This window comes from Carettochelys insculpta, chromosome 16 (assembly GCF_033958435.1).
Source record: "Carettochelys insculpta isolate YL-2023 chromosome 16, ASM3395843v1, whole genome shotgun sequence".
In the NCBI taxonomy this organism is placed as follows: domain Eukaryota; kingdom Metazoa; phylum Chordata; order Testudines; family Carettochelyidae; genus Carettochelys; species Carettochelys insculpta.
In genome coordinates this window covers 39,710,391-39,724,104 of record NC_134152.1, presented here as the reverse complement: position 1 = coordinate 39,724,104, position 13,714 = coordinate 39,710,391, and the positions used below count along the sequence as shown (strand labels likewise).

General features: G+C 44.9%; 2 protein-coding genes across 3 annotated transcripts in view; one reads left to right on the top strand and one right to left on the bottom strand.

Moving 5' to 3' along the window:
* GNPTG (N-acetylglucosamine-1-phosphate transferase subunit gamma) overlaps positions 1-3,682 on the bottom strand; it is a 53,038-nt gene extending 49,356 nt beyond the window's left edge. Inside the window, exons 1-2 of one of the 2 annotated variants that reach the window (XM_075010754.1) lie at positions 3,526-3,682; positions 3,100-3,154 (exon numbers count right to left, since the gene is read on the bottom strand). In XM_075010754.1, the coding sequence (XP_074866855.1) occupies positions 3,100-3,154; positions 3,526-3,571 (101 nt within the window). In that variant the 5' untranslated portion in view covers positions 3,572-3,682. The remainder of the gene's footprint in view (positions 1-3,099; positions 3,155-3,525) is intronic. The other variant, XM_075010753.1, reaches the window with a different exon arrangement.
* On the top strand, positions 3,619-10,435 carry TSR3 (TSR3 ribosome maturation factor). Its single transcript, XM_075010755.1, has 6 exons — positions 3,619-3,758; positions 3,948-4,164; positions 6,067-6,260; positions 6,902-7,075; positions 9,055-9,118; positions 9,218-10,435. The coding sequence occupies exons 1-6, from the start codon at positions 3,659-3,661 to the stop codon at positions 9,309-9,311; spliced, it is 843 nt and encodes a 280-aa protein (XP_074866856.1). The 5' UTR covers positions 3,619-3,658; the 3' UTR covers positions 9,312-10,435.
* Positions 10,436-13,714: the final 3,279 nt, after the last annotated feature.

Here is a 13,714-nt window from a genome sequence, read left to right as displayed (position 1 = left end):
AGAGCTGACAAAGTCTATTCAGCAAGGTGGAAATGTCCCAGTAGCAACAGTACTTATCAAAAGAGGAAAAAACAAGTCAGATCAGACAGGGATGTGAGCCTTTGTCAGAGTCATATTTTTGTCATATTTGTCATATTTTGTCTTTTTTTTTTTAATTTTTAATGTGTTCTTTCCCGATTTTAACTTCTGAACCTACCTCATTTTCTCCTTGTCTTTTTTTATCATCTTTTTTTCACCCCTTTTAATCTTACCCTCACACTTTCAACAAATTTATTTCCATCTCAAGCTCAGACCAAGTACATACATTTCTAATACACAAGGCAACATCTCCTCCAGTTTTCCCTGCCTGTCACTCCTGAGGAAGCTGTACCCTTCTATACCAATCATATGTGTACTATCCCACCAGGTCTCTGTGATGCCACCCATGTCATAGTGGGTTCCTTTACTAGCATGTAGACTTCTTCTTGTTTCTGCACCATACATCTTACATTAGCCTCCCACAGTTTTGTCTTGTGCCTACTTTATCCCTGCTATTATAGCCCATGCTCTCCACAAATTCTAATCCTTCTCCTGGATCTCCATGTTTTTTACTTACCTGTGGGATTACATCACCTGACTCATTCAAACCTAACGTAAAGTCCCCCTCACTAGGTTGGCCAGCCTGTATCCAAATAGGATCATACCCTTCCTCAACAGGTGGACTCTATCTGTAGTTAGCAGTGGTTATTCCTGTGACAGCTCCCTGTGATCAAAGAAGTCAAAACCCTCCTGGCAAAATCACAGCCACATATCCACCTCCAGGGTGACCCAGAACACTTTATCTTCAAGACACACTCATGACTGTAAGAAAAATTCCTCCTGCAATGGTCTGTGAGATACCCTGAACTTTCACTGGCCCCAGATGAGCTCCCTAGGCCACAATGGAGGCAGTGATGGCAAAAGACCTGGTTGATTATGGCCGGACAAAGGGAACACCCCAACAAATATTCTCCAGAAGTATCCATAACTGCAAGTTGTCCAGGACCTGGAAAGAGATGGATGAATTTGTTCAAGAGGTAAAGAGTCACTCAGTAAACTGTCCAGCTACACACTTGAACAGGGCAAAGCCACAACCTTGCAAGCTGTACCACCTGAATACAAGCAGACATGTGGCCCAAGAGCCTCAGGCATAGCCAAACCATCATGGCAGGCTGCAACTGCAAGATGAGGAAAAATAATTAAATCACCTGAAAACAGACAGTCATCAGAGATGCTCTCAAACTCATAAAGTCCATTAGGGTTTCAGTAAATTCAATTTTATGATGGGGAACCAAAGCTGACTTCCCAGTGTTTCGGAGATCCCAATGGTCAAGCAGAAGAGAGGCCAAAGGGAAGTGTGGTGAAAATAGCACGTCACCAAGACACATCAAAGGAATTTCCTGTGGCTAAGCAAAATTCACAAATAAAAGTAGGTGTTGTGACAGTCCAGAGAAGCAAAGCAGTTGTTCTGAGATACTGCAGGGAAAACAAGTGTAACTTTTCAGCATCTTCTACATATGATATTTGGTAAGGCTGCTAATGTTGAGAATGGCTCTTACCTCTACTTCAGATCTGGACATCAAAAGTACCAGGAATAGACGTTCTGACCCCACTGTTCAATCGAAACATACTCCACTGCTCCAAAAGCCAGTAGAGAGCAAACCCACTCAAGCAGTGGTATTTTGTGAAAAGGGTCCCTGAAGAGGGACACGGAAGGATGCTTCAGGGGAGGGATGGAAAGGAAGGTGTGGCATAGCACAATCTGATGCTGCTTAGGACCCAGCTGTCAGTGGTGACTGAGCCCTAAGCACTATGAAAGCAATGCAGGCTGTCACAGTGATACCTTGCCACCTGAGTCCATATTGTGAACTATATGAAAACTGATTACCACTCCTTGAAGTGGACTTTGCCTAAACACATGAATATATTAGCAAGCACATATACGTGAAGAGCCCCACAAAACCACATATCCATTCCATTTCTGCAGACATCCATTACTCACTTTTGTAGATATTCGACTGGATGAACATTCCACAAAAAGAGCTCTACCAATGTAAGTTGCTGCTGCCTTCACTGATTTTAGCAGCCTAAGCAGCTGAGATGCAGCACCTGCTAACCTCAGTCCCTGTGCCACCCCTTAAGTCTCCTCAGTTTCTGCCTTCTCACATCTTTTCCATGAAAGACCTGGCCTGCCTCATCTCCATCCACGCATGCTCCTGCCATTGCCACTAGGTCTTTTACAAGTGAAGTGATGCAGCCATTCAGGGACCCTTGCAGGGGTGGAAGAATGGCCACCATACCTGGAAAAATCAGCACCTTCTCTTTCCCATGAGACATTTACAAGAGAATAGGGTTAGGGCATTCCTGCAAAGGGGTGTGGTCGGGACACAAGTGCTCGTCCCATTCCACCATGCCCAGTGCTTACAGGGAAGCTTACCATAGATGAGTGTGACAGGTGCACGGGTGCTTTCCCCACTCTACTTCATCCAACATTCTTATTGGGGAGTGGGATCACATACCTGGACAACAGCATCACCTACAGGTATCACCACTGTACAAGACACCACCAGTAATGCCCCTGGTGACAGTCCCTGTATTTGAATCTATGACTTGGGGACAGCTGGGTCTTTGTGTGGCCCCCACTTGATCACAGAAAGCAAGGCTGTGGTTAAATGTCATGGCAAAAAGAGGGTAATTTTTACATCAAGATAATTATTTCAGTGTAAAATCTTTGTGGAGGCAAGGCATTGTAGTTTTTTATCTTGACTAACTACAGCAGGGATAACTCAACATGACAGAGCAGTCTCCTTAACTTGCAACATCAAGGCAAAAACCACCCATGCCTCATTTCCACTAGTATTTTACACAGAAAGAGTCCTCAATGTAAAAACACATTTTTGGTAGTGAAGACAAAAGCCAAGTTTGCTCAGGACACAAGCCAAAGAGGCTGACAGAAAAATGGTGATTCTCAGCGCCCAATTGCATCTCCATAAGTAGGTGTCCAGAACCCACAAAAGAGATAGCAAGTTGCTGTCAGCAACAAGAAAATTTCAGCATGGGGAAAGTACAAGGGCCACGCACCCAAAGGTGTTCGGCTCCTCCACGATTTTCATCTTACCAGCTGCCGTAAAGAGACCTGTAAAAAAGAATGCATGGTCTGCAGGTGAGAGAAGCAATTCGCTGCAGGAAGACTCAGCAGGGGTGTGGGGGGAGGGGATTTCATTGGCGACGCAGTCGGCGGCCCGGTGTGAGGGAGGTGGTTTCACTAGCTGCACAGTCAGTAGGCAGGTATGGGGACGGCAGCTTCACTAGCCCGGCTGGGGCCTGGTGTGCGTGTGCTGAGGGGCAGGGAACTCCCAGGCAGCGCCCGGAGAAGGAGGAAGAGCGGGGACGGGGCAATACGGATTCGGTCAGCGGGGGGAAAGGACGGCGGGCGCAGTAAGTAGCTAAGGAGAGCGCCTGTGGCTTGATTCCGGTCACGGTGCCGCCGACCCCCTGGTTGCTCACCGAAGCCTGCGCCCAGCAGCGCAAGCAGCAGCGCACAGGCCGCCATTGCTCCGGAAGCGGAAAGCGCCTGGGAGCTGTCGCAGGACTCCGAGCCGGTGCCTCGGGCACGTGACGGCGCAGCGCCCCGCAGACCATGGGCAGGAAAAGGCTGGGTCGACGCCCGGACGGCCGTGCTCGGCGTGCGCCCAAATCTCTGGAGACCTTCGTGGCGGACGCGCAGGCGGCGCTGGCAGGTACCTGGTCCCCCGTCCCTCGCTGCTGTCGCCCCTGGGAGGAGGGGCTGGTTGGCGGTGAATGGGACCCAAACGGGCCGAACTATCGCCGGGAGTGGTGTGGGGAAGGGGCCGGCAAGACCCGCGCCTTGGGAGTGGGGAAGAGCCGCCGGGCCGCGCGGAAGGAGGCTGAGCTGTGTGTGTCTGCAGCCTGCCTTCAGCAGGATGGCGATGGAGAGGGGGACGCGGCAGAGCAGGGCTTCCCATGCCGTCTTGCGATGTGGGAGCTGGGACACTGTGATCCCAAGAAGTGCACGGGGAGGAAACTGGCTCGCAAAGGTCTTCTCCGAAAGCTGCGTCTCAACCGGAGATTCCCGGGGCTCATCCTTAGTCCTCTAGCAACTCAGTACGTCTCTGCAGCTGACAGGTAGGTTCCGTGTGAATCGCAAGTCTGGAACCTTATTCGTTGGCTCAAATCTATCCTCACGTGCTTATTTACTTTCTCCTTTGTTTTGAATTTCCACAGAGAAAGCCTGATGGTGTCTAGTCTGTGCCATTATTAACAAACGTACTGTGTCAGCTGAAGATGTTTCATTTTTTGCCATCTTAAATGGTGAAGTAGGAGCATTTTGCTTTCCCTGTTCTGTTAATATAGTTAAATATACATGGAAAGTAGGTTTCATTTACCCATATTAAAACACAGTTTGCTTGCACCCAGTTTACCAAGTAACCCAGATTGCATCATATCAGTGACTTATCCTCTTCATTATTTATAAGTCCCCCAAATTTTGTATCATCTGTAAACATTGTGGTTGATTTTGTGCTTTCTTCCAGGTCATTAATAAAAATGTTACAGGTTATAGAGCAAAAAACTGGTTCCCCAAGTGATCTTACTAAAAAGTCACCCTCCTCCCCAGTGATGCTGCTCCATTTAAAATTACTGTGAGACCTATTAGAGTTTTGTTCTTAATATTTAAACTTCTTATTGTTCTTAACTATGCATATCATAGATTTTTTTTCCTTTTGTCCCTTTGCTTCTTTTGTCCCTTAACAAGTCTGTCTGATATTCAAGCATCAACTTCTTTCTTCCATTTTTAATAGCTTCCTTCATTTTCACTCAAAACCACTTTCCCTTTTAAAATTCATACAACTATTGTCTTTGTAGCTTTTGGGGCAGGTGGTAAGAGGTTCATAAATAATTCCCAATTATTCATTTTTTTTTCTCCCAGCTGTTTTAGCTTAATGGTTTTCAGCTTTGTGAACCTGTCTTTTAAAGCACCAAGCATGTATATATAACTACTTTACATATTGTGAATGTAATTCTCTCTTGTACCTAAATTACCATTAATTTTTAATTGTATGATTCATTTGTGACTCTGAAGGTGTGTCCTGTGAATCAAGTAAGAAAATAATCAAATTCCTACTAAATAGAGCACTTATTCTGGGGAGGCTTGACATTGTCGAAGTGAGGGTAGGTTGAAGCTTTGAAAAAAATGTGTTCTTTCAGACCAAAAAGATGGGTTTATGGTGAAAACACAAGCACTAAGAAGAGCAGTAACAGCAATGAAGGGTCCTGTGGCACCTTATAGACTAACAGAAAAGTTTTGATCATGAGCTTTCGTGAGCACAGACTCACTTCATCAGATGCTGGCCTTGGAAATCTGCAGGGCCAGGTATAAATAAGCCAGAGCAAGGGTGGGGATAACAAGGTTAGCTCAGTCAGCAAGGGTGAGGCTTACTACCAGCAGTTGATCTGGAGGTGTGAACACCAAGGGAGGGGAAGCTGCTTTTGTATTTAGCCAGCCTTTCACAGTCTTTGTTTAAGCCTGAGCTGAGGGCATCAAATTTGCAGATGAATTGCAGCTCAGAAATTTCTCTTTGGAGTCTGGCCCTGAAATTTCTTTGCTGGAGGTTAGCTACTTTTAAGTCTGCTACTGTGTGGCCTGGGAGATTGAAGTGCTCTCCTATGGGTTTTTGTATATTGCCATTTCTGATATCTGATTTGTGTGCGTTTATTCTTTTATGTAGAGACTGTCCAGTTTGTCCGATGTATATAGCAGAGGGGCATTGCTGGCACATGATGGCATAAATTATATTGGTAGATGTGCAGCTGACTGAACCCATGATGGTGTGTTTCTAGCTCTACCATGTACACTTTGAGAATGTTTTGGCAAGTCAGTTAACACCTATAGAAAATTGCTTGTTTGCACTTTTATGAATGTAGTTCCTGTACTAATGCAGTCCTTAATCCATAGAACTAAGCCTTTAGCCTGAAATAGCAGCTGCTCAATTAAAATAAAGCTTGGTTTTTTGTTTGTTTTTCCTCCAGACAGGTTGTAGCTCAGAATGGAGTTGCAGTCATAGATTGCTCATGGGCCAAGTTGGAAGAAACACCTTTTAATAAAATGAAGGGAAGCTATCTCCGGCTGTTGCCTTACTTGGTGGCAGCAAATCCTGTAAACTATGGCCATCCGTGCAAACTGTCCTGTGTGGAAGCCTTTGCTGCTACTTTTTGCATTGTTGGTAAGGCTACAATGTAGCATCAATTTGAAAAAAATCAAAATTATGTTCATTTTTATAGTTTTAAGTGATTTTTTTTTTTGATCATCTCGCTCAGTAGACATAGGTAGAGAATGTTTTTCTCAAGATCTGTGTCACAGCTAAAACTTCTTGAGCATGCAACACTGCACTATCAATCACTCAATAAAAACTCCTCACTAGGTTTGACTCTTAACGGGGAATAGAGTTGTTTCAGGAGATCATAAACAGGTGGTTTAAAAGAAGGGAGAAAATCTTCAGCGTTTCCTAATGAAGTTGCAACCAAACCCCCATTTATCAAAGTTCTTATTACCTGACTCTCTATTAAGCAAATGATATCTGAGAGCACAAATGGCAGGGCTTAGGCTTCAGCTAAAGCCAGAAGTGACAACAGGAGCTCTGACAGAGATTTTTGACTCATCTCTGGATATCCTAACTTTTGGATATCTAATTTGACCCTGCTTCCAAGTAGATTGGACAAATGAGATTTCACAGGACTTCTTGTTTCTAAATTTCTCATGTATCACTGTGCGAGATTCTATGCATTGAACTGCTGCAAACAAGATATTAGGCCATCTCTAAGCCATGTTTGACGAGAAGCTGATAATATATATGATCTATTTTAGGATTTGCTGATCTAGCCACCATTCTTCTGAGAAAGTTTAAATGGGGAAACGTGTTTCTTGAATTGAACAAAAATCTCTTGGAAAAATATGCAGCTTGCCATTGTGAAGAAGAGGTGCTGAAAGTTGAACAGGAATTTTTAGCAAGTGCCCAAGAAAGAGAAACTGAAGATATAGGTAAAAGTTTTTCTTTGCATGGCCTTTGTGTGTGGTTTCTTAACTATTTGAAATATCTGCTGCTAAAGAAGGGAAAGAGATTTCAGTACCTATTATATGGAGATTCATAAACTCAGACTTGCAGAGTGACTGCCCTGATGAGTTTTATAAAGAATATTTTCAGGGAACTAAAGAAGAGCAAGCTGTTTGCTATCACAGTCACAAATACTGAAGACCTACAGAGGGGAAATATTGGTACCATTTAGAACTTAGTCATATTGCAAATTCTTAGTTGTATAGAGACAGTGCCTAAAGGTCCCAGCCAGGCCTGGGGCCCTAATTTGTGGGTATTGTACAGACAGAATAGAAGATAGCCCTTCAGGTAGGGACTCAATCTAAAAATCCAGACATGTAGTCAGGAAAAAGTAACTTGGTAAAAGCATAGTACGATTCCTTCCCAGTTTCCACATTGTACAACTGCTATCAGGGTCTCATGTTCAGGCTCCCTCAGTAGGTTTTCCAGCCTACAAATTCTGTCATTCCTCGTCCTCCTCCTCCTCCTCCCACCCACCACCACACATATGAAGACACTTCAGCATGGGGAAGCACACAGTAATCCTGACAGACTGCCCAGGAGTGCATAAGGGTCCATCGTCCTTATTCTGAGGAGGGGAAGGAAAGTAAGTATTAGTGCCTTGGTTAAGGAGATGAAATTAGTGAAAAGTTTTGAGCTGAATAATGAACACCATCTTGTCACTGGAGCATTTTAGTTTATTGGCTAAAATACTCTTTCCCAGGGAAGTAGAACCCCAGTTTCTTGAAACATGTAGAAAAAGAACGCCTAAACTGACTAGAGCTTTAAAGACTAACAATCATTTTGTTCGTTTTTTAAGTGCTACATTTCTGCTGCTTTGTTTTGTTGGAGTACAGGCTAACATGGCTACCTCTGTTAGATTAGATCATACTATTCTGGTCCTTCAGAAAGGCAGAAGGATAAGCTGGCCTTTTTAATGGTTACAAAGACAGCTGACCTGCTGTCTTTCTGGTCCTGATTACAGCCTTGGTTGTGAGACCTTGTGCCTTTATGGTTTCTGAGCTGGAATTCTTCAGTCCTTATATTCTTAGACTGGGCCTAGGGCTGCTCAGATTTCAACATTCTGGAAACTCAGTGGTTTCCTGATGGGGATCATACCTGGGATTTGCTCATTCCTGATTATAGAACTCAGGTGGATTTCTGCCCCATTCCAACACTTTTATCAAGAAATATTTATGATTTGTAGAGGCTGTGTGTATACTCACCTATATAGCAGTGAACACCTGTACACAGAGGAGATTGTATTGCAGGGACACTTAATATTAGCCTCTGCTCTATTTACTATAATCCATCTTAAAGCTCAATGGGAAATGCATCCTTTATTGCACTGTAAAAGAGTCAGTTTTACTTTAACTGAGATCTCAGTTATTTACAAACCAAAAGTGACACAGTCCACAGCTAAACTAAAGGCATTTTGGTGTGAGCTTTTCTTAATATGTGCTTTCACTTAGGTTATCCATCAATGCCATGAAACTTAAAGCCAAATTTTTCAGAAGTGGCTAGTGATTAAGAGCTTCAATTTTTTCTGAGCTACTCAACAGGGAAAGCATGAGCAGGAGAGTCTGAGCATTGGCCTCCTAAACCCACCATTGTGAATTCTATCCTTGAGGGGGCCATTTAGGGATCTGGGGCAAATGGGGGTGGGAAAGTAGTACTTGGTCCTGCCAAGAGGGCAGAGGACTGGACTCAATGATCTCCTGAGGTCCCTTACACATCTCATGGAAGTGGATCTCCATATATATTTATATTATTAAAAAGAAGGGGCCTGGTTTTCAAAGTGTAAAGATGAGCAGCATTACTTCATTGGATTTCCTCCTAGTCAACATTTGGTTCGTTGTCAGTAACCTTTTTTTTTGACTCTTTGAATGAAGAAAAAAATCTTAAACATTTACTACCTTTTTTCCAGATCCATTTGATGTTGACTCAGGAAGAGAATTTTCAAATCCTAACAGACCAACAAGCTCCAGAGGGTATTTGAGATTTTATTCTCCTTTCAGGAAGTTCTTTTGCTTTTATAGCATGGGTGGTTTAAAAAATAAATTAATAAATAATTCTGATTTTTTTTTCAGAGTGGCACAGTGTCACGAAGATTCTAGTGAAGAGGATGACAGTGACAGTGAGCATGATAATTCAGAAGATGACAATGGAAAGCTTGCTGCATAAACAGCGATAAACTAGTTATTCGGAAGGGAGTTAAAAAAATTAGTTTATAAAAGTGAGTTTTCAAAACTTGTAAAAAGAAATCCTACAAATAATGAGAGACTGAAGTTTTCTAGACTTCTTCCAGCACCAGTGAACTGACTTATGCTCTACTCCTGTTTGGGTTTTTGTTGGGAGCCACTGTGCCTATTCCAGTAACTACAACAGGGCAACATTTAGGCACAGGGGTCTGTCTGTATATATCCTTAGCTAAGTGTTTTGAGAATCAAGTAATAAACACACACAATCATTATAAATAATTAAGGACCACATTTGAAAATATCTGGAAGGTAATAAGAAAGAGCAGGACTTTGTCAAGAACAAATCCTGTCAAACCAAACATGGCTTTCTATAATAGGGTAACAAGCCTTGTGGCTAAAAAGGAATCAGTAGCTGTGTTACAGATAGACTTTAGTAAAGTATTTGATAGTCTCACATGATGATCTTATTAACAAACTAGAGAAACACAACTTGTGGGCAGCTGCTATCAGGTGGATGTATAACTGGTTGGATAATCAGTCCCAGAGCATAATGATCATTCATCAGTTGCACAGGAGGGGCAGGAGTGGGGTTCCTCGTGATTGGGAATCAGTTCAGGGTCTGTTTCTATTTAATCAGTGATGTAGATCAAGGCATAAAGATCACACTAAGTTTGTGGATGATACCACGTTAGGAGGGATTGCAAATTCTTTGGGGGAATAGGGTTATAATTTAAAATCATCTGAAGAAATGGCTGGCAGTACACATTGAGATTCAGTAAGGGCAAATGCAAAGTACTCCACTTAGACAGGAACAGGCAGTTGCACACATGCACACTGGGAAATGACTGGGAAGGAGTACTGCAGAAATGGATATGCGGGTCAGTGTGAACTACAATCTAAATATGAGTCAACAGCATTAACACTATGGGTTTTTTGCAAGGTCATTTGGGGATGTATTAGCAAAGTGTCAAGCAAGATGCAAGAAATAATTCTACTGTTCGGTGCTGATTGTGCCTCGGAGTATTGTGTCCAATTTTGTGCCATATTTTGGGAAATGTGAAGAAATGGGAAAATAGAATAAAAAGTATTAAAGGTCTAGAAAATATGCCCTGGGAGGTAACAAATTGGGGTTATTGCTAGGCTAAAGGGCAGCAGCCTCTGAGCTCCAGCTGCTCAGCTGTACACCACTGGCACTGCTGGCTGTGGGCACTGAGGCTGCTTTTATAATGAACTAGGCAGCAGTTGCCTGTCTCCTGGCTACCCAAGCCTTCAGCTTGCCAGCTACAAACAGCATGCTATGCTGAGCATCTCTAGCACCGACAGAGCCATTCAACTTGCAGTGCTGGAAGGGCTTACTCAATCTCACGAAAACACTCACTGAGGCTCTGTACTCCTTTATTAGCCCTTGTAAGTGCACTGCACAGAGAGGTGAGCTAATGCTAGATGCTGCCCTTTCAGCGCTCAACAGCATCCCTGTACCATGGAGCAGCTTTTGCTCCCTCATTTGTTTAGCTAATCAACCAATGGTCATGGTCTTTGACTTGACCTGCCCAAGAACAGCTCAGCAGGAGGACAGGCATATTTGCATAGTTTGCAAAGTGCAGGGGTAGCCCATGGTAAAGGCTGAGTGGTGGGGCTGCATGGCAGAGGAGTTGTTTTTTTTTTTTGTTTTGTTTTTTTTTTTGTGGGGGGGGGGGGAGGGAAGAGGCTGTAGCTCTGCACTGCTATTCTCCCATCCCTTCCCCTCCTTGGCGAAGGGCAGTGCAGGAAGCTCTGTCCCTGAGCTTGCCTGCAGGCTCTGCCCCCACCCCTCAATTGCTCCTATTACTTGGGAGTTGCAGCCAATGGGAATGTCAGGCATAATGCCTGCAAGTGCAGGGCAGTGCACAGCCATCTGGGCTGCCTACCCTCTGTGGACCAGGTAAATGCCCCAATCTCTGCCCCTCCCACACTCATGCTCCCTCCCAGCTCCCACCTCCCCATGCTGCTCCCACACTTTATCTCCTACCCCAGCACTGCTATACACTGAATCCTTTCATTTTTGGCCCCACCCCAGAGCCCCAGGGAGAGCACAAAATCTGTTAGCCTTATGGCCCCAGAGCAGCAGCTCTGGGGAGAAGCCTTGAGTTTAGGTTCTCCTGCTGCACTGCTGGAGGACAAGGTTAACACTTGCCCCCTTTCTTACTCAGGAGACCAGAAGGAGGGATTTTTTTTTTGAACATAACATAAGAATGGCCATCCTGGGTCAGACCAAAGGTCCATCTAGCCCAGTATCCCATCTACCGACAGTGGCCAATGCCAGGTGCCCCAGAGGAGAACAGAAGACAATGATCAAGTGATTTATCTCCTGCCATCCATCTCCTGCCCTTGTACTGAAGGCTAGGGCACCATACTTTACCCCTGGCTAAAAGCCATTTATGGACCTAACCTGCAAAAATTTATTGAGCTCTTTTTTAAACCCTCAGAGAGTCCTGGCCTTCACAGCCTCCTACGGCAAGGAGTTCCACAGGTTGACTGTGTGCTGTGAAGAAAAATTTCCTTTTATTAGTTTTGAACCTACTACCCATCAATTTCATTTGGTGTCCTCCAGTTCTTGTATTATGGGAAAAGGTAAATAATTTTTCTGTGCTTGTCATTTTTGTGTGGCACCCTGCCAATTCTGAGAGTCAGTGCGCCTCCCTTACCCAAAAAAGGAGTCCCACACCCCTAGTGCAGTGTAAACCTATAAATGCATGACCAGGGGGAACTGTAGTTCTCAAGCAGCTTCCTGCCCCTTGCTTCACTCAACTGCCAGCACGTGTGTAATTTTGGCCTGGTGTTTTGTGGATGGAAACACGCAAACTCTTCCTTCCCCCTACCCAGGCCACAGGGAGGTGTTGGCAGCCACAGGGAGTAAGCGGCAGGAAACTGCTTTATCCCCCACTGCACTGCCAGTGATGGTGGTGGCGTTGGCCCTATGGCATTTTAAATCAACTGGTGGCCGAGATGGGGTAGCACAGGGCAGAGAACCCCTACCCCACCCCCGCCCACTCAGCTACTGCCAGAAGGGAGTGATGCCCCAAGTAAGCATGACCTCTCCCTCAGCCCCTCATAGCCTGCACACTTTCACCCATGCCCCTGTCTTGCCACCAAACTCCTGCACCCCACTCCAGCCCCTAAACCTCCAGAGCCTGCCCACTGCCTCTCCTGCACCCCATGCCCTTGGCTCAAGGTTGCACCCTTCTCTACCTTTTGGAGCGCCATTTCCTTTCCACGTCTGCACATGCACCCCATCCCAACTCCAGTCCAGAGCCTACTCCCTATACCAGCACCTTCACCTAAACTCCCTAGGAGAGCTAGCATCCCCTCTTACCCCAGCTCATACTTGGTCCTGGAGTCTTAGGCAGATAGTGGGAGAGTATGCTTGAGTGGGGGAGAGGGGTAGGCTCTCATTATCACCCACCATAGGCTCAGCGCCCCGTGATAGCTGATGCCTCTAATTTCCTTCCATCTTGCCTTAATCAGTGCAGAGTGGCTTAAGTTTCTGTAGACTAGCTCCGCCCCAATCTACCCCTTCTGTGCGAGGTTTGCCCCTCCTATTCGAATCATCCATTATGCCAGATACCAGAGTCTTGATTTTTTTTGTTTGTCATTCATTCTGCAAATATGCCAAAATAGCTGTAACTTGCATTGCATAACCTTCTGCAGGAGGTTCTTTTGGCTGTATCTTCCTGTGTAATTGCCCACTGATGACCTTCTGCATCCATCCTATTCTCAAGATCGTTCTATAACAACTCCTCTTTAACACCAATATTCTTCTCTTGGAATCCCCTGGAGACTTCATAGCAGAGTTGGTGGGCTCTGGGCATCACAAAAATTTTTGCAAACCTGCCACCCCTGATTTTGCCTTCCTTCAGCTTTAGCAGGACCCGGTAGAGAAGCAGCACAAGCTGTAAGACATACCTTGTGCTCCCAACCATGGAATCAGGAAGGTATATGACAGGAATCCCTCTTCCCTCCCATTTAGGCTGGCTCTATACTACAAAGTTCTGTCAACAAAACTAGGGACCATCCACTGCATGAGTTCTGTTGAGAATCTGTTGACAGAATGCAGCAGATTTCCCAACAGAGTTCAGTCTTGCCCATACCATGCATCACACCTCTGCCTACAGATTATGTCAACAAAAAATAGTGTAGATATTCCAGGAAGCCCTCTATCAACAGAGAGGGCTTCCAGTTCAATGGGCTGCCCTGTTTGCAGAGCTTCTGGTTGGCTGTTCTGTCAACAGAGGGCTGGGCAGTCTGTCTGCTTTCTGTTGACACAAGGCCTTGAGGGGGAGCCTGTACTCAGTACGGGGAGGTTCTGTCAGGAAATATCTGTCGACAGCAATCTGTAGTGCAGACACA

Excerpts from the sequence above, each read along its gene's own strand:
- TSR3 (XM_075010755.1), top strand. The coding sequence starts at position 3,659 with ATGGGCAGGAAAAGGCTGGGTCGACGCCCGGACGGCCGTGCTCGGCGT. Across the intron at positions 6,261-6,901 it reads TGCTACTTTTTGCATTGTTG|GATTTGCTGATCTAGCCACC; the intron begins GTAAGGCTACAA and ends GATCTATTTTAG. Across the intron at positions 9,119-9,217 it reads AGACCAACAAGCTCCAGAGG|AGTGGCACAGTGTCACGAAG; the intron begins GTATTTGAGATT and ends TTTTTTTTTCAG.